Source organism: Mobula hypostoma, chromosome 7 (assembly GCF_963921235.1).
Source record: "Mobula hypostoma chromosome 7, sMobHyp1.1, whole genome shotgun sequence".
Taxonomy (NCBI): domain Eukaryota; kingdom Metazoa; phylum Chordata; class Chondrichthyes; order Myliobatiformes; family Myliobatidae; genus Mobula; species Mobula hypostoma.
In genome coordinates, this window is record NC_086103.1 from 45097238 (window position 1) to 45117648 (window position 20411).

Here is a 20411-nt window from a genome sequence, read left to right on the forward strand (position 1 = left end):
GGAAGGGATTGAACAAGGGGTGATAAAACAGTGTCGAGGTATGCAGAAACGAGTTTGGTGGGGCAGGAGCAAGCTGAGACAATAGGTCGGCCAGGACAGGCAGGTTTGTGGATCTTGGGTAGGAGGTAGAAACGGGAAGTGCGGGGTGTGGGAACTATAAGGTTGGTAGCAGTGGATGGGAGATCCCCTGAGCGGATAAAGTCGGTGATAGTGTGGGAGACTTGGAATATTCTGTTCAGTTCTGGTCACCTCATTATAAGAAAGATGTAGAAACTTTATAGAGGGTGCAGAGGGGAATTACAAGATTGCCACCTGCACTGGAGAGTATCTCTTATGAGGAAAGGCTGAACGAGCTAAGGCTTTTCTCTTCAGAGTGGAGAAGGATAAGAGGTGACTTTGATAGAGGTGTATCTGGTGCCACAGTCATGTAGTAGTTAGTGTGATGCTATTACAGTTTGAGAAGGAGATCGGAGCTCAATTCCAGTGCCGTATGGAAGGACATGTACTTTCTCCCTGTGAACACAAGTTTCTTCCGGGTGCTCTGGTTTCCTCCCACAGTCCAAAGACATACTGGTTAATAGGTTAATTGGTCATTGTAAGTTGTCCTATGATTAGGTTAAATAGGTGGGTTGCTGAGCTGGAAGGGCCAGCTCTAAATAAATACAAGATGATAAGTGGCATAAATCGAGTGGATAGCCAGAGACTTTTTCCAAGGGTGGAAATGACCAATACAAAGGAGCATAATTTTAAGGTAACTGGAGAAAGTATAGGAACATATCAGTGGTACCTTTCGTTTTAAAATACAGAGAGTGGTGTGTGTGTGTGGAATATGTTGCAAAGGTGATGATACTGGAATATACATTAAGGTCATTTAAGAAACTCTTAGATAAGCATATGGATGATATGAAAATGGAGGGCTATGTAGGAGTGAAGGGCTAGATTGACTTTAGAGAAGGTTAACATGTCGGCACAACATTGTGGGCTGAAGAGCCTCCACTGTGCTCTAATGTTCTATAATTTTGTCAATGTTCTCACTTGCAGTGCCAGTACTTACTTCATTTAAAGATTTTTGGGGGTTTTTAATAAACAGTTTGAAAGATTTCTAAGCTGTGCTGCTTTAGCAGCCTTATCTATTTTCCCTATTGGAACAGGATCAGATTGGAATATGGAACTTAAAACCAGAAGGAGAAACTATCTATGGTTTGCACATTCTTGTGCAGACTGGTAGGTTGATTTGCCATTGTAAATTCCCCTTAGTACCGAGACGAGTGGTGGAATCTGGGGTGAATAGAATCTATGGGTGAATGAAAATATTGGGATTACTGTAGGATATGTGTAAATGGGCACTTTATGATTTGGCTGAAGGGCCTTTTTCAATTCTGTACAAGACTCTGACCCTGTCAGAATGAAATTTTCTTTGGCCTTACATATGAGGAAAATAATTTACATAGCCATGATATACCAATCGGTCTTGCACATTGCAATGTTCACATTTATTTTAAGAGGACTAGAATATAAAAGCAAGGATGCAATGCTAAGGTTCTATAAGGGATTAGGTCTGACGTGCATTTGGAATATTGTGAGCAGTTTTTGGCTCCATATCCAAGAAAGGATGTGCTAGCATTGGAGACGGCCCAGAAATAAAAGGGCTCACATATGAGGTGTGTTTGACGGCTTTTGGCCTGTATTCGCTGGAGTTTAGTAGAACGAGGAGGGATCTCATCAAAATCTACCAAATATTGAAAGGCTGAGATACAGTAGATGTATTCAAAAGTCGAAGAGTCTAGGATGAAAGAGCACGGCCACAGAATAGAAGGACATCCCTCTAAAAGAGAGATGAGGGGGAATTTCTTTAGCCAAAGGGTGGTAAATCTGTGGAATTCATTCTCACAGACAGCTGTGGAGGACATCATTGGTATATTTGGGTAAAGTGAACATCGGTAGGTTCTTGATTAGTAAAAATATCGAGGTACTGGGAGAAGGCAGGAGAATGGGGTTGAGAGAGAAAATCCAATCAACCATGATCGAATGATGGGCTGAATGGCCTAATTCTGCTCCTTTGTCGTATGGTTTCTCATTTGGAAGGAAACCTTTCAGTTGTGCTTAAGCTTTATAGACTGAGCTAATTCTAGTTTGCAAAGTAATTTGGAAATGCAATGGACAGTGAAACCCAAAGGCATAGCAATAAGCTGGATTTATGTGAAGGAAAATTTACCTTGAAGGGCACTTCAGAAGTTATGCAAAACAATACAGTTCAAATGACACAACACACACAAACCATGAATTTTAGCCTTTGTGGGACACATCACTTTTTTTAAGCATATAACACTGCAGTGGGATAGCATAAAATATTACAGCTGAATAGATTGGGTTATTGCAATAAGAGATTGTTTGTCTTCAGGTACAGAATATCATGCCTTGCAGTTTCAATTCAGTCAAAAATATTAACACTGTGGACCTTCACCTCCAAAAACAATGGCTTGAAATCAACATTCATGTACAGTTTAAAAAGGAAGTACTACTATCTAAATTCAAGTAATCAATTCACATCATTTTTATGCTTAGGCACTTTAGCACAGCAATTAGTTTTCAGAAAACTAATTCAAATGCTTCGACCTGTGAATATTTACAAACAATCTGCCGCAATTATTATAACCTGCATTTATAGATAGCTTTTAAATAAATAAAACTAAAATAGCAATTCAGAATGTTATCAGTTAAAATTATAAGCATCACAATATATTTCTTGCTTTTATATCACAAAATTTGAAATTCTCATGATGCTAGAATAGATCAAGTAAAGTTCCTTATTTCAGTTATGCCTTTTTGAAGTATATTGCATTAAGACTGGTAAAACTCTTTTCATGAATCACATGAATACAACCAGCTTGCCACTAACCCATGAGAAATACGAACACTACTTCTGGTAAATTACACAACTTTCCTGTAAGGAAGTCTTTACAAAGAATAACAGCCAAAGGTGATTCATATCAGCATCCATTTGTGCATTCTGATTCAAACAATAAGCTACAAAAAGTTTGCATCAATTGTTAAACTTTATTGAAGGGTATGTTACAGAGCAGAAAAGTCATAGGTGGAGAATTGCAGTTAAGAGTACAAGCAGCTGTGGGCACAATCATAAATATGATAAAGAAGTGTGATCTTTGCAAGATGACAGAGCTACAGAGAGTGCTTAGATTTAGAGACTTACAGATTTAGACATTTACCGCACGGTAACAGGCCTTTCTGACCCAGCAGGCCCACGCCACCCAATTACACCAACGTGACCAATTAACCTACTAACCCACATGTCTTTGGACTGTGGGAGGAAAATGGAGCACCCAGAGAAAATCTACATGGGCATAAGAACATACAAACTCCTTACAGGCAGCGGCAGGAATAAAATCCGGGGCGCTAGCACTGTAATAGCATTACGCTAACTGCTATGCTACAATCCACCATACGGTTTGGGGAGAAAGGATGCAGCATTGAAATGTTTCCAAGATATGGAAGGGACAAGGGCATGAAAGGAATGAACAATTTTCATCTGGGGTGGGGGGCCTTGGGCCAATATAGTTCTGCAAGGATATGATGCACAATAGAAAACATGCAGCAGAGTTCTGGCTAAATTTAAACATCATGGAGGAGAGATGACAAGAGTATTTGAATAACACAGATAAAATGCTGGAGGAACTCAGCAGGTCAAGCAGCACCTACAGAGGGAAATCAAGTCAACTTTTTAAGCCGAGACCTGCTAGTATTTTAGGCAGTTTCTGGACAAGTTTAATGTTGGTCTTGTATCTCATTGGCAATGGCCCAGAGCCAAGACCCATGGTAGCTAACAGGTGAGAAGACATGACTGGAATAAGCAATGGTGAGGGGCGGAGGGGGGGGGGAGAGATGGAGAGCTCACAAATCTAAAATGGTGTGAGAACCCAGTAATAAGACACTGAGTCAGAATCAGGATTCCATTGTGCAGCACACAGACCTAGCCTTGCACTTCATTGTCAGCCTGCACTGCATTTTTTCTTTACTACAATCTGCATTGTTACTGCTTTTCCCTGATACTGCCTTGATGCACTGTGATGAAATTATCTGCATGAATGGCATGCAAAACAATGTTCTTTTTACTGTACCTCAGTATGTGTGACACTTCTGAAATAATCTCTACAATCTAGAACATAGAATAAAAGGTCAGTGTCATTATGTAATATTATGGTTGAATTTACAGCAGTGATACTAGACCTGAGAGTTTCAGTTACCTTACTCAGGTTTATTTGGCTTCTTCTACAGAACCAAGTGCTACAGAATTGCTTTAACAGAGCAGACAAATGTTGCATACCTGCAGCACTGGTTAATAATACCAACTGGTTAAGTTCTTTGTTTTCATTATAGCTGACCTCCACTGATCAGCACAAGCTCTTGTAACAACAGTCATACCCTGCTCAATGTTGTCACCTCATTCTTGGGCTCTCTCTGTGCTCCCAATGCGTCTTTTATCGCTAGATATATTTGAGTAGATATTTTTCCATCTTTAAAAGCATTGTGCTTTGAAGGATGGGAAAGAACACAAGCTTCATAAAGTACTTGTCCCCACAAAGCCAACAAAAGATTCCTCTCACAGCAAGTTTTCAAAGCGATAGGAATGCAGAGTGAATGTGTCCTCATGGAATGTGAGACTAGAGCAATTAAATTCCACTGTTGTAAAAGTGCCACCTCTCCAAGAATTCTCCTACTGTCCAGACTATAAAGAGGCCACTGAGTTTATGTTCATGGTCTTCTGCTGATGAACACCTCAAGGTTCGACGTGTTGTGCATTCAGAGATACTTTTCTGCACACCACAGTTGTAACATGTGGGTAGTTGAGTTACTGTCACCTTCCTGTCAGTTTGAACCAGTCTGGCCATTCTTCTCTGACCTCTTTCATTAACAAGGCGTTTTTGCCCATGAACTGTCGCTCACTGGATAGTTATTGTTTATTGCACCATTCTCTGTAACTTCTATAAAGACTGTTTTGCATGAAATTCCCAGGAGATCAGCAGTTTCTGAGATACTCAAACCACACCATCTGGCACCAACAAACGTTCCAGGGTTAAAATCACTTGGATCACATTTCTTCCCAATTCTGATGTTTGGTCTGAACAGCAACTAAAACTCTTGACCATGCCTTCATGTTTTTTGCGTTGAATTGCTGCCCAATGATTGGCTGATTAGGTGTTTGCATTAATGAGCAGATGTACCGAATAAAGTAGCCAATGAGTGTATATTGACAAATCAGTGCTGCCGGGATTGAGTGCAGATGAATGGAGGGGTAGTTCTAAGTACAAACAGAAGGTCAGTTAGCACTGGAGTAAGGGGAGTCAACTCAGTATTTCAAATGCCTAAACTGGATTAGTGACTCACTGAGCAGAGAAGTCATTAAGTGTTGGCAACTCTCTGCAAAATCTATTTGCACACATGGCTTTTGAAGACCTGCCTCACTATGATCTCATGATCAGCTATCCTGGTATCAAAATTTAAATACATTTCAGAAACATAAAGCTAAGAATTATTCTGTGCACACATAAACATAAGGGATTCTACGGATGATGGAAATCTTAAGAAACGCACACAAAGTGCTGAAGGAATTCAGCAAATCAGGCAGCATCCATGGAGGGGAATAAACAGTCAATGTTTCGGGCTGAGACTCGTCTTCAGGCTGAAAAGGAAGAGGAAGAAGCCAGAATAAGGAGGGGAAGGAGTACAAGCTGATAGGTGATCACAGAAACCAGGTGAGGGGGAAGTTGGGAGGGTGGGGGAAGAGGCATTCAGTAAGAAACTGGGAGGTAATAGGTGGAAGAGGTGAAGAGCTGAAGAAGAAATGTGATAAGAGAGGACAGTAGGCCATGGAAGGAAGGGAAGGATGGGAGGGACTAGAGGAAGGTAATGGAAGGTGAAAGAGAAGAGGTGAGAGGGGAACCACAATGAGGAATGGAAAAAGAAAAGGGGAGGAAGGAGAAATTACCGGAAGTTAAAGAAATTGATGTTCAAGCTATCAGGTTGGAAATTACCCAGACAGAATGAGATGTTGCTCCTCCGACCTAAGGGTGGCCATATTATGGCGATGGCATTGTTGTTTTAACAAAGAAAACTGAAGTAAACACTGCCTACCTGCATATGCGTTAGCTTCGTTCAGCAGATCTGTGCATGTGTGAACATCTGCAAATGCACGAATTCCTAAACAATTGGTTGGATGCAACTGGGATTGTAGGAAATCACAACAAGCTGTCCTTACATCCATTAGTTGTAACAGACTAGCTGCAGGCAACAATACCTAAAGACAAAGGTGGAAAGCAAATAAGGCTTAAAATCTAGTTGCAACAAACAATCTGATGGAGGAACTCAGCTGGTCAAGCAGCATCAGTGAGAGAAAAGAAACTGTTGAAACTAGGAAAAAATACTAATTTCTATGAATTGTGTAGCCTCAGTCTTAAAAGTCTCATTTCCAGCAGATTAATATGAAGTCATGTCAGATTTGGCCCAGTGGGTAAAAAAAAATCTTACCTTTTCATCAGAAACAAGATTATGGTTTTAAGTCTCACTGTAAAGGCTGAACCAGAATAAATGAAGCTGACACACTATCCAGAATTTCAGATCACACATAAAACTGAATCCTTCACCAAGAAGCCATAAAATATTTGAAGAGCAGAAGAGTCATCCTAAGAATACTGGCTAATGTTTAGTCCTCAGACAACATTCCTATCACATTATTTCTGAAATCTTTTATACTGATATGAAATTATTTAATTGAATGCTTAATACATCTAAATAAGTTCAATTGTAAACACAGCTTATATCATTAATATGTAAACAGAAAACACAAATACCATTGGTGGATTTCATAAAACCTCAAATAAAACTATTTGTCCCATTCACGCACTTCCTCATATTGTGTACTTTCTCCAGTAATTTTCACCTTTCAAAGAGTTCTTTACCTATTAATTCATGCTACTTCCCAAAGTAAAGACAAAAGCAACATTTTTCACATTGATGAAAAATTAAACCATGTTCATTGGATATTTTGCTAAACTGTACACAAAAGCTTTAAGCTTAGTACAAATATCAAAATTCAGATTTTAGTTTCCTTTACTAATATACAGTATCTTCAATTTAAAATGTAGTATTGCAAAATGCATTAATAAATATAGAATATCTAAAGTGAAATTAAAGAGATTTTAAAACTTTATCAATAGCAAGTGCCAGTTTCCAATCACTGAAATACAAGATTTTCTCCTCAGTGTTGTATTAGAACATGTATCGAAATCACACTCTAGTTCAGACAGATGGTGACAGGAAATAAAGTAAATCCCAAGGTCATTTTAACAAAGGATTTCCTTTTGTACATTTTTACCAATACAATTCTACTGTATCACAGTAAAGGAAAAAAAATGAATTTAAAAGTGTTGTCTTCCCTCCAACCAAGATTTGGCCTTGATTCTAGGATTTAAAAAAAATATAAAATGGCACATTCTAAAACTATTTAATGCTTCTTTCAAGGATTCCAACTGCTGAACTGTTAATGATGTTTAAAGGTCTCATCACAAGAAGCTTTCATATTTGCAGTCTTAAGTGGTTAAGTTTCCTTTCTGGTATGTTGAATGCTCAATACTGGTAAGCAACTTTGTGAGCAAATGAGATCAATGTAGCACTCATCCATGTAATAAGTCCTTAAAATGCAAGGAGCCCTGAAGCATTGTACCACCACATTGAACAACATTAATAATCTGCCTAAAAAACTGGAATTTCTAGCTGGTTGCTCAGTAAAACTTGCTTACTTTAGGCAGTATTCCAATTACTTATAATATTCAAAATCTTAATTTTGTTTACTGTTAAGGCAAACACTATTGTAATACAAAGCACTGATTTAAGATTTCATTTGCATGTTCCAGATTGATTCCCATTACACAAGTGCAAAATACATTAGAAGTAAACACAGATTTTTGTAGTCTCGATTCAAGCAAATTTCAATATTTATGTTTGTGCTTTCGAAGCTACCCTCTCTTGCAAATGCCTCCATTTGTTGCTTCTACATATTGCCTACCCTTTCAAAAACCAAAGTCAACCTGTGATAATGCAGATTAGATTGTATACAGACCAACACCAAAAAAGAAACTACGAGGGGTGATTGATAAGTTCGTGGGCCTATGGCAGAAGGAGTCAATTTTAGAAAACCTTGCACATTTATTTTTCAACATAGTCCCCTCCTAAATTTACACACTTAGTCCAGCGGTCATGGAGCATATGAATCTTGGACCTCCAGAAAGTGCCCACAGCAGGGGTGATTGATACGTTCGTGGCCTAAACTAGAAGGAGATGAGTTATACAGCTCTTGTTACATGCATGTGCAGTTCAACTCTGAGTGATTATGCTGAAAGTTTGAAGTTAATAACGCAATTCCTATCTTAGGCTACGAACTTATCAATCACCCCTGCTGTGGACCACTTTCTGGAGGTCCAAGACACCAACTTTTACAAAGAAGGGATCCGTATGCTCCACGACCGCTGGACTAAGTGTGTAAATGTAGGAGGGGACTATGTTGAAAAATAAATGCGCTAGGTTTTCTAAAATTGACTCCCTATACCACGAACTCCTTAGGCCACGAACATATCAATCACCCTTCGTACGTTTGCTGACAGTGAATAGTACTGGGATCAGTTAGACAACATAGTTACAGACAGCAAAACAAAACAATGAACAATTTGTATTTGTGGGCAGAGAGGAGAGAAGGGGCACTTCTTTATACGAGAAATATTTTTCTTCAGTTAAGAGGTCTGTTTACAAACCTGTGGATCATCATGTCTCATCTTGACTGCTAATTTTAACCAACTATGAAAAGAACTCATTGCATTTCAGCATTTCTGGTATGATGAAATTGGGATTTGTTGTAACAAAAAAAAATGACAATGCAAAGTGTAAAGCAAATAGAACCAACAGTAGACATTAAAATAAGATGTCAAACTCAAATTGTAGAATTCATAAAATGATGCATAAAATGACATACAGGCATATTTCAGATCTACAAGCTAGGAGGGCCTCTGTTCAGCTTCAGCCTAACAAGTATGCTTATTATCTACATACCCAAGTGAGGACAAGTATTATTGACAAGCTGAACAGGGAATCAACCATCCTGAAGCACTAGCCATTCCATGCATTCATAAACTTAACACCAGTCCCACTGATGGTTAAGGTCTCCAAATAGTTAATCTCAGGCCTCTATAAACCCAATTTGTAGTTTTTAAACTAATGGCATTTAATCTATCACATATCTGCGAGAGACAGAGAGACAGAGACACAGAGAGGAGCTAGACTAACTTCCAGTATATACCCAAATAATAAAAAGCTGTACTCTTGACCTTGAGGCACACTATCCCAGCTCCCCTACTACTGTATTTTTGTGTAAAGGAAACAAGTGGCAAATAAACTTTGTGGTTGGCAAGACTGTCTGGAACGAGCTCTAATAATTTGAATGCAGCGGAGAACATTTGGTAAAAACGCATGTCAAAAAAGCCTTAAATCTTGAATTCCTGTTCTCCAAACAGAAAAGTATTGCATAAAAATGACAACATATTAATTTCATACACTTTCCAAGAATACATCTGCTGTCAGGACGGCTGTGGTGAGGAAGAGAAGTTACCCAGCTCTTCGTAGACTGTGAATTTGCTAAGAGGGTGTTGGGAAGGGTGAGAAGTCTGGGTCCCAGGTCATCCCCAGCAGCTACGTAACACAGGACTCTGATGCAGGATGTTCTCAGAGTTCAACTGATACAGACATCAAACGCTGCTGGATGGTCATCAGCTTGGTGTCTTTACTGTCCATACACATTCAAATGTATTCATCAGTGCAATGAATGTCATCTACAAGGACTTCAGTAAGCCTATTCACACGGGAGACTAAGAGGTTAATAGTCCAAAAGATTGCTGCCCATGGCATAGAGGGAACTAGATTTGTAGTCTAAGCAAACTTTGGTCAGATTTGTGAGACATAATCTTTGCTGAAGAGACCCATGCAGACTCCTCGTCAATCTCTGTCTTTCCAAGTCAATTTAAATCCTATCCCTCAATCTCTTCCAACAACACAATAGCGGGGACAGCATGGTAGTGTAGTGGTTAACATAACGCTCTACCATACCAGCAACCCAGATTCATTTCCTGCCGCTGCCTGTAAGGAGTTTGTACATTCTCCCTGTGAATGTGTGGGTTTCTACCGGGTGCTCAGGTTTCCTCCCACAGTCCAAAGACATACCTTTTGATAGGTTAATTGGTCATTGTAAATTGTCCTGTGATGAGGCTAGGATTAAATAGGGGGATTGCTGGATAGCACTGCTTGAAGGGCCAGAAGGGCAAAATCCACACTGACACTGTATGTCAATTTTAAAAGAACATTTCTATTACTGATTTAAGCCCATGGGCCGGCAGTTTCCAGGCTTATCCCTGCTGCCTTTTTTAAACAAGTGACCAACATTAGCTATCTTCCAGTTTTCAAATGCCTCACCCTGACTGACAAAGATGCAAAATCATCAGAGCCACAACAATCTCCACTCTCGCTTCCCTTAGCATCCTAAGTCTCATTATTAGTTTCTCAACTTGAATGGCTGAGTTGCTATTTCACTTTATAAAAGTGTGGCAGCCATAATTAAAACTACAGAAGTTATTGATTGCAGTTCATGAAGCTGTCTTGGGATAAAATCTTGGTGCATTTTCATGTTAATATTTATTTAATTAGTGATGTTTTTGGTCACCTTCACCTCCAGTCAATAGAAAACAATCTTAGCCAGGTAAACCATAAAGAGTAAAGCGTGTTCGATGTTATATTAATAGAGTGACCTTCACGAACAAGTCCATCAGATTTAGTATGATTTAAAAAGATGCCTCTTTCTCTAAACATTCTCTACAATAATGTATTCCCCATTTTTCCCATGATTCCAAGGAAGGTAAAACTCATCTAAATAGCTTTTACGCTTTGTTAAATCACGTACTGGCATTTAAGCTAATGAGAGGCAATATAATCAAACATGATTCTGTCCTAGTTTGATGCAAATTGACGGCTTACATCAAAAGATAATCAAATATTGCACCTCATCCCAAACGGTCAGTGTTAAGTACAGCACCCTTAAGTACCACAGTAATGCTGTGGCTAGCACCAACACTATGACAGTTTGGGGTGCCACAATTCAGAGTTCAATTCCAACGTCATCTGTAAGAAGTTTGTACGTCCTCCCTACGAAATGTGTGGGTTTTCCCTGGGTGTTCCTACTGTACTGTAGGTGTACTGTTTAGCGGTTTAAATGGCCATTGTAAGTTGTCCCTTGATTAGGCTAGGGTTAAATCGGGGGTTGCTGAGTGATGTGGCTTGAAGGGCTGGAAAGGCCTATTTCGTGGGGTGAGGTGAGGTGACAGTGGTAATGGCTGGATGTCCCAAGAAGAAAAGCCATGTTCTTATAATTAATTATTCCATGGATGGAATAATAGACACTTTTTAAAAAGAATGGGTGAGGAAAAAGTCTGAGGAAAGAAAGAGAATAAAACAAAAGGTCTCTTCTCAAATATTTTAGTTTTCTTTAAACAAATGAAGGACTTCTTTTGGTCTTTCTAATCTCAACACCTGAGTTACTGTATGGGTATCCAAAAATCTAACAAGAGCTTCAAGTTCCTAGGAGTGAACATCACCAATACCTTGTCCTCGTCCAACCATATTGATGTCACAGCCAAGAAAGCTCATCAATGCCTATACCTCCTCAGCAGCCTAAGGAAATGTGACTTGTCCCCGTCATCCCTGACCAATTTTTGTTCAACGTACCATACAGAGCATTCTACCTGGATGTATAACAGCTTGGTATGGCAACAGCTCAGCAAATAACCGTGAGAAACGAGAGTTATGGACACAGAAACAAATCACCCTGTCTACACTTCCCACCATCTCAGTAAAGCAGCCAGTATAATCAAAGACTTCACCCAGCCTGGATATTCTCTCATCTCTCCTCTCTCATTGGGCAGAAGATACAAAAGCATGCATCACTAGGCTCAAGGACAGCTTCTATCCTGCTGTTAACAGACTCTTGAATGGACTTCTAATATGACAAGATGGACTCTTAATCTCACAATCTACCTCACTATGATCATGCACTTTATCATTTATCAGCACAGCACTTTCTCTGAAGTTGTTGCACCTTAGTTTGTATTGTTATTGTTACCTTGTTCTACTCAATGCACTGTATATGAACAGTATGCAAGGCAAGCTTTTCACTGTACTCCAGTACAGTCAACAATGATTCACCAGTTCCATTTCCCTTCAAGACAAGCACAGCATCATTGGGCAACATGATTTGGAGGGACTGTAAAGGTTGATCTTAAAGTATTTAATCCCAATTTCTTTTGTTAAATGTATATGCAATTTGCAGCTCAATATTTCATCACACTGCATTAAATAGCTTAAGTTTTGCTCTGCTTCGTAATCAAAATGCAATGGAAATTATTAAAGCAGTATAGAAATATAAACTTACAGACACTTGGACTAAGATTGTTAGAGAGTGGTTAGACATCGGTTTTGTTCCCAAGGCCAGAATCTTAAAATATTTGGTCCCAAATTCCATTCTGTCCAACTCTTTCTTTCCAGATCTCTCATTTATACTTCAAGAAATATGCTAGCCAGCAACATCTAATAAAAGCCTACAGATACCCATAGCTACCTCAAGTACAGCTTCCTTCTAAAAGGATCCATTACATTCTTCTAGTTCCTCCATCAATATTGTGTTTGTTCCAGTAATCTTCCACACAGGTGCATCTAAGTTTTCCTTCCTCCTGAACCATGGCTTCCCTTGATCCATGGCTAACAAAGACTTTGACCACATCTCGTCTATTTCTTGAAACTGTACTCTCATCCTCTCCCTGGTCAGAGAAAGAAAGTTCTTGCTTTCTACCCCACCACCTCTGCACTCAATAGATCAGTAAGATTCCAGTAGCAGATTCATCATCCCCTCCCTTCAGCATTTCAAAAAGGCCTTGCCTTCAAGATTCCTTCTTGATTCATCCTTCCATATCCACCAACCACTCCAGTTATTATGGCACTTTTCCACACAAACGCAGGAGCTGCAACACTTCTCCTTGTAGCTCTTCCCTCCCGACCAGCCACAGACCCAGAAAGTTCTTCCAAGTGATACAGCAATTGGGATGCTCTCCTTCCAACCTAGTACACTGCATTAAGTGTTCACAATGTAGTTTCCCCTCCAATGGTAAAACAATATGCAGATTAGTCATACACCATAGAAACAGGACCAACTTGCCCGTAAGGATCACAATGCCTATCTTCTCTAATTCCATTTTCCTGTATTTGGCCCATTTCGCACTATTCCTTGCCAATCAATGTGCCTATTCAAATCATCTTTTAACACTGTGATTGTACCTACCTCTACCACATCCTTTGGCAACTTGTCACATTTGGCTTCTTTAAATATTTCCTCTCTCACCTTTTAGTTATGTCCTCTGGTTTTAGACACCCCTACGATTGGAAAGAGACTATGACTACCTCTACAAGATCACCTCTATGCCTCCCGTGCCCCCTTACAACAACCTCAGTCTATCCAATCTCTACCTCTCCACAGATGCTGACTGACCTGCTGAGTCCCTCCAGCATTTGTGTATTGCTCTATCCATTATGTTTTTTAACTGAACCCTTCCATTCCAGATAATAACTTGCTGAACCACCTTTGCACTTGTTTAAGCAATATCACATCCTTTAACTGTGTTAACTGGTATTTCAAGTATGGTCTAATCCATGTTGTGTATAACTGTAACATGACATCCCAACTCTTATACTCAATAATCTAGCCTATGAAGGCTAGCAAACTAAACCCCTTTTGCCCAACATCTTAATTCCAATTCGCATTCCTGTTCCAACATGTCAGTTCATGGCCACCTCCTGTGCCACAATAAGGCTATCCTCAGGGTGAAGGAGCCTGTCTGGGTTACCTCCAACCAGATGGCATGAATATTGATTTTTCCTTCTGGTAAAAAAAATACTCTCACCCTCCCCTCTTCTTCTATTCCCCAATCTGGCTCTTACCCTCTTCTCACCTGTCTATCACCTCCTCCTCGAGCCCCTCCCTCCCTTTCTACTATGGTCAACTCTCTCCTGCAATCACATTCCTTGCTCTCCCTTCACCATTCCCACCCACCAGGCTTCACCTATAACCTTCTCGCTATCCTTCTTCACCTCTCCCCACCTTCTTATTTTGGCATCTTCCCCTTCCTTTCCAGTCCTGAAGAAGTGTTTTGGCTCAAAATATCAACTGTTTGTTCATTTCCACAGGAGCTGCCTGACCTGCTGAGTTCCTCCAGCATTGTGTGTATGCTGCTTTGGATTTCTGCAGAATTTCTTGTGTTTAAACTAAACCCCTTTCTCATTATTCTAATCATCCATGCTACCATTTTCAGGAAACCATGAACATGCACTTTCGGATCCCTCTATTCATCAAGACTTCCAAGTTCACTGTCATTATTATACTACCTACAGTCTTGCCAGACCATGGATCTGCGCCTGGAAAGTCTTCACTCTCCAGGGCGCAGGCCTGGGCAAAGTTGTATGGAAGACCAGCAGTTGCCCATGCTGCAAGTCTCCCCTCTCCACGACACCAATGTCGTCCAAGGGAAGGGCATTACTACCCATACAGCTTGGCATCAGTGTCGTCGCAGAGCAATGTGTGATTAAGTGCCTTGCTCAGGGACACAACACGTTCCCTCGGCTGGGGCTCGAACTCACAACCTTCAGGTAACTAGTCCAATGCCTTAACCACTTGGCCCAGTACATATACTCTATACATACAGTATATGCTATATATATGTCCAACCAGTATCAAACATTCCAAAACACATTACATCATGCTTGTCTGGATTAAATTCCATTTGCCACTGTTCCCCCCAACATTCCAACTAATCTACACTTAGTTGCCACTTTATAAGGTACCACCTTTACCTAACAAAGTGGCGACAAGAGCGTACGTTCCTGATCTTCTGCTGTTGTTGCCCATTCACTTTAAGGTTTGATGAGTTGTGCAGAGATGCTCTTCTGCACACCACTTTCATAAAGCATGATCATTTGAGTTACTGTCAGCTTGAACCAGTCTGGCCATTCTCCTCTGATATCTGTCATTAAGACAGCATATTCGCCTACAGGACTATCGCTCGATATTTTTATTTTTTGCACTATTCTCTGTAAACTCCAGGAACTGTTGTGCATGAAAATCCCAATAAATCAGTAGTTTCTGAGTTACTCAAGCCACCTTGTCTGGCACCAACAATCATTCCATAAGTCAAAGTCACTTAGTCACTCTGATGTTTGGTCTGAACAATAACTGAACCTCTTGACTATGCCTGCATGCTTTTAAGCACTGAGTTGCTGCCACGTGATTGGTTAATTAAATATTTGCATTAATGAGGTGTACGGGCGTACCTAATAAAGTGGCCGAGTGTATGTTCCTCTGCATCCTTTCACAACTTCCTTTGCTACCTATATATTCATTAATTTTACCACACACTTGTTCATCCAAGTCTTAGGTATGGCAAACAACAAAATTCCAAGCATAAATCCATGTTGTACATCTTTGTTTACAGAAAAATAATCAGCTTATCACCACCTAACTATGGAATCTTTGCCAAAACATCTTGAACCACACATGTCCTAACTTTCTGGACCAGCCAACTGTGCAGGACCCAGTCAAAGCTCTTGCTAAATCCATGAACCACCTTGCCTTCATGAATTTCCAAGTACTCCCCAAAAACTTGATCAGGTTTGTGAGGCACAATTTTGCAGGGTCAAAACCATATTGACTCTCTCTAGTCAATTTTCTGCTTATTCCTACTGACCTCCATGAGTACGGGAACAACATTCAGTACCCTCCAGTCATCCAATTTCTCACCCGTGATCTCACCCAGGGCTAAAGATGCAATAAAGATCTGCATCAGAAGCCTAGCAATCTTATCCCTTGTTTCCCATAACCCTAGGATTGATTTAATCAAGCCCCAGGGATTTGTCACCTTAATGTTAATAAATATCTCCAATGGTTCCTTTTTCTTGATACATAGGTGTTTGAGACTATCAGTGTGCACTGAGTGACCCCTTCCTAGAGGCAACTTAGAGCTTCATGTTGCCTGCCGCTTTAGTTCTCCATTCACTCCCATTCGCCTGGCTTTATGTGCAATTATTATGAGGCCCAATATAAATTTGAAAACTGCACTATATATATCAGAACTAGCCATTAGTGTTTTAACTCATTCAGCATGACATTAGCCCTGTTTTTCATTTTCAATAAACTATTGGCCAAGTTACTTGGTATATTCTACTTATTCTACTGCTATACATTTTGCAATTTCTGTTCCTTTATATGCTCACTCTCTTAACTGCCCTCATTTTTCAGATCTGGTTATTTTCTCTCACTGCCCCTAATAACTCATGAACTGAATGACTTCCACAAAATATTCCACAGCATTCCAGGCTTTATTTTGACAGAAGTACTTCCTTTGTTCCATCTAGCCCCCTCATACCCCACCACCACTTTCTCAGCAATTTAAAACTAACTTATTTTCCCAATTTTGACAGTGGATTTTTGAAATATTACTCAAGTTATCTTTCACCAAATACTGCCTGACCTGCTGAGTATTTCCACTATTTTCTGTCTTAATTTCAGATTCCCAGCATCTGATGCTTTTCTTTCATTTTCAACATTTCAGTTTAATGGCTAAGCTAACATGCTTCATGAAAAAAGAGACATAATTTACCTGTACATTCTCTTCAGTGACCTCCACTTCAGCTGTATATATATAATCAATTAGTTTACTGAGTGTATGCCCATCTATGTCCTTTATCTCAACTTTCTTTGCTTTACTTTCAGTCATGTCACCTAAAAATAAAGACAAAATTACATTAATTGTAAAAGCTAAACCCTTGGTCAGAGATAATAGACTTTAACCAAATTCACTGTGAAGTTCAATTAGATGGAAGCTTCCGTAGAACCAGAATTAAGACAATTAATTTAATAAAGCCTTCCACACATAACTAAGTCCATTGGTAAGTCAATTCCATCTTCTATTTTACACAGTAAAACACAGAACATAACAGCATAAAAAAAAAGCCATTTGTTCTCCAAGTCTGTGCAAACAAAATCTTTTCACTGTATCTCAGTGAAAATTAATCCATTATGGATTACATGGAATTTCCTCCTGCCCTTCTTCGTGTTCTTGTTCAGCATAATATTCTCTTCTTTCTCCCAATTACCAAGCTTCTCTTTAAGTGCATCAGGGCTAAATAATCTCTGAAACTCTCTCCCTCCCTCCACTCCCAACCCCCACCAGATGGTAGTGGAGGGTAGTGGAAGTATTTCCTCTATTTGAATAATCAAGGAATTAAGGGTTATGGAGAACTGGCACAGAAGAGAAGTCATAAAGTCATCTGAGGCCAGTATTGATCAGCCATGATCACATTAAATGGTGAGGCAGGTTTGAGGGCCTGGAAGCCTACACCTGCTATCCTGTATACCTGCAATATATGTGTTATACTCTTGCCTCAACTACTCCCAATGCCAACATATTCAACATTTATGAATTCTTTATTTGACTTTTTGAGCTTGTGATGGGCTCTAGTTCTGCTCTTCCCTACAAAACACAAAACTTCAAAATTAAAAAGTAAATCCGTTATCAAAGTGAATATATGTCACCATACACAACCCTAAGATTTATTTCTTGTGGGTATACTCAATAAATCCAATAACCATAATAGAATGAATGAAAGACAACACCAATTGGGCTTTCAACCAATGTGCAAAAGACAACTGTGCAAATACAAAAAGAAATAAATAATAATAATAATAATACATAAATAAGCAATAAATATTGAGAATTATGAGACGAAGAGTCCTTGAAAGCGAGTCCATAGATTGTGGCAACATTTCAGTGATGGGGCAAGTGAAATTGAGAGAAGTTATGCCCTTTGGTTCAAGAGCTTGATGGTTGAGGGGTATTAACTGTTCCTGAACCTAGTGGTGTGAGTTTTGAGGCTTCTGTACCTTCTCCCTGATGGCAGTAGTGAAAAGAAAGCATGACCTAGGTGGTGGGGATTCCTGAAAAAGGACAGTGCCAGTTTTGCCAAAGATGTACATAATTTTGAAGAACTCTGCTATACCAATCCTCAGCCACCACTTACACAAGTTGAAAGGTAAGTTCTGTCCATCTTTTTTTCTGAAATGCCTCATTTAACCCTTTCTACTAGCTCTATATCAATTTCAAAACACAGATCAACCAGAAATCTACATGATATTCCAAATTGACCTGACCTTGCTCAATACCAATATATCTTCTCAATTTTCCCCTCCTTACTAGAAGTTAATCCTAGAACTCTGCTTATCCTTCACATGGCTTCATTAACTAGCATCACCCAGCTTTTGGAAAGTTATCAGGTTGTAGGAAGTGAGATACAAAAGTATAAGGAAGTAGATGGTGGGGATATAGCTGGAAAATTTCCAATATCTTTTTTCCCCACACATTCCGTGTGTGTGTGTGTGTGTGTGTGGGGGGGGGGTCGGTGGAAGAAGAGGTTTTTACGCCACTCTGAGGCGAGACTATGATTTTCTACTGGGCACAAAGTATAACTGGCTTTGCTACCTTCCTTCGTTCGTGGCCCAAGGTAGAAGGAGATGAGTTATACAGCTCTCATTACATGCACATGCAGTTCAACTCTGAGTGATTATGCAGAAAGGCTAAAGTTAATAACTCATCTCCTTCTATCTTAGGGCACGATCTTATCAATTGCCCCTGCTGTGGACCACTTTCTGGAGGTCCAAGACACCGACTTCTATAACAAAGGGATCTGTATGCTCCACGACCGCTGGACTAAGTGTGTAAATGTAGGAGGGGACTATGTTGAAAAATAGATGTGCTAGGTTTTCTAAAATTGACTCCTCCTACCTTAGGCCACAAACTTATCAATCACCCCTCGTATATTAATCTAAAGAAGGGTGTGTGTCTGGCCCCAGAGCTGTGGCTCACATAAATAGCCGAAGTTAATGCCAGCCTCCACCATGCAGTTAATGACTTACTCCTACTTTTAAAGCACGTGCCTTTTATGAACTATCCATTGTACAGGTGATGTCAAAAATCAATAGTAAGCTAAATTAATACTTCACATTACCAGCTGGCCCTCATGCATATACGGCATAGGAGTCATGATCAAATTTCTTGAAATGCATTGTGTGCATAAAGCACCCATTACATTTAACACAAATCAGGTGTTAGATAAAATTTACACAGAATGCATAAAGAGGTGTTGAGTGAGAAAATTTCTAGGGAATGGTGTTTCAGGTTCAGAGAAGAGAATTAACAGTAGAAATTACTGTCTTTAAATCTGTGCTATCATTCAAGAAAACAAAAAGGAATTTCAATTTCAAACAGCACAAGGGTGCACCATAGGCAAGCATCCAATCTGTCTAATCCTTATGTTCACCACTTATAAATGAATCCATTGCTAATTAGCCAGCATTTCTGATTTGACAGAATTTCAAATGCCTTATTTTGAAAAATATTCAACAATGAAAATGACTTGAAAATTCTAACTGAAAGACATTCAATAAATGCCATTTTCTGATACATGTAAATCTGGACAACAAATTTTAATAGGATATTCAATCATGTGAGCAATCCAAACAAGCCTGAATTTTATCCTCACATATATTGAACCACTCTCCTGCAGGACTTATGAATTTCTCGCACAATATTTACAGCACAGGATTTGGCTGTTCCCTATTTCTTCTTCACTAGCAAGCATCACTTCAAATTGAGATCATAATAAACTCTGAAATAGACAGATTCATAATACTACTATCAAAAGAGCAGGAAACCCTGTCAAAGATCTTAGCTGTCATTATCTTCACGGGTAATATGTAAACATGCATGGATTGGACCTAGCCAGGACTGAAAATTCTTGTTGAATGGGGAAATTACAGGAGAGGATAAATTAAAAACTTCCACACACTGCCATGTTGTGTCACTGAAGCAGCCTAACATATTACAATTGCAAACAGAAAAGATAACTTTTGAAAGTCCGGATCAAAATTGTAAAAATGGTAAATGTTAGTTGTACTTTGTGGATGAAAGTGCATTAACCATTCACAGCACAAATCAGTAAGACAAAGAATAGAATAAAAAGGATGGGTAGTATAAGCTTATTTAAATCTACTTTCAGGGAATATACAAGCAGAAAAAATACAAAAATTATGAACTCCAAGTCACCTTGTAACAACAGCTCTTTACATTAGTAAAGAGGCAGTATTCTTCTGACAATTTGCTGATAGATTCTTGGCAAAGATCCTAATTACACCACAATAAATATGC

The 20411-nt window shown here is 39.4% G+C and overlaps 2 protein-coding genes across 8 annotated transcripts in view; one reads left to right on the plus strand and one right to left on the minus strand.

Annotated features, from left to right (window-relative positions):
* Nucleotides 1-20411, plus strand: part of LOC134349284 (uncharacterized) — a 163076-nt gene that overhangs the window by 72515 nt on the left and 70150 nt on the right. The window lies entirely within an intron of this gene.
* Nucleotides 1-20411, minus strand: part of LOC134349282 (kelch-like protein 3) — a 102648-nt gene that overhangs the window by 69602 nt on the left and 12635 nt on the right. For all 6 annotated transcript variants that reach the window (XR_010018630.1, XM_063053355.1, XM_063053354.1 and 3 more), the window contains exons 4-5: nt 16809-16930; nt 6151-6313 (exon numbers count right to left, since the gene is read on the minus strand). Coding sequence is in view for 5 of the 6 variants with exons in the window: in XM_063053355.1 (XP_062909425.1) it covers nt 6151-6313; nt 16809-16930 (285 nt within the window). In the remaining variant the exon portion in view is untranslated. The remainder of the gene's footprint in view (nt 1-6150; nt 6314-16808; nt 16931-20411) is intronic.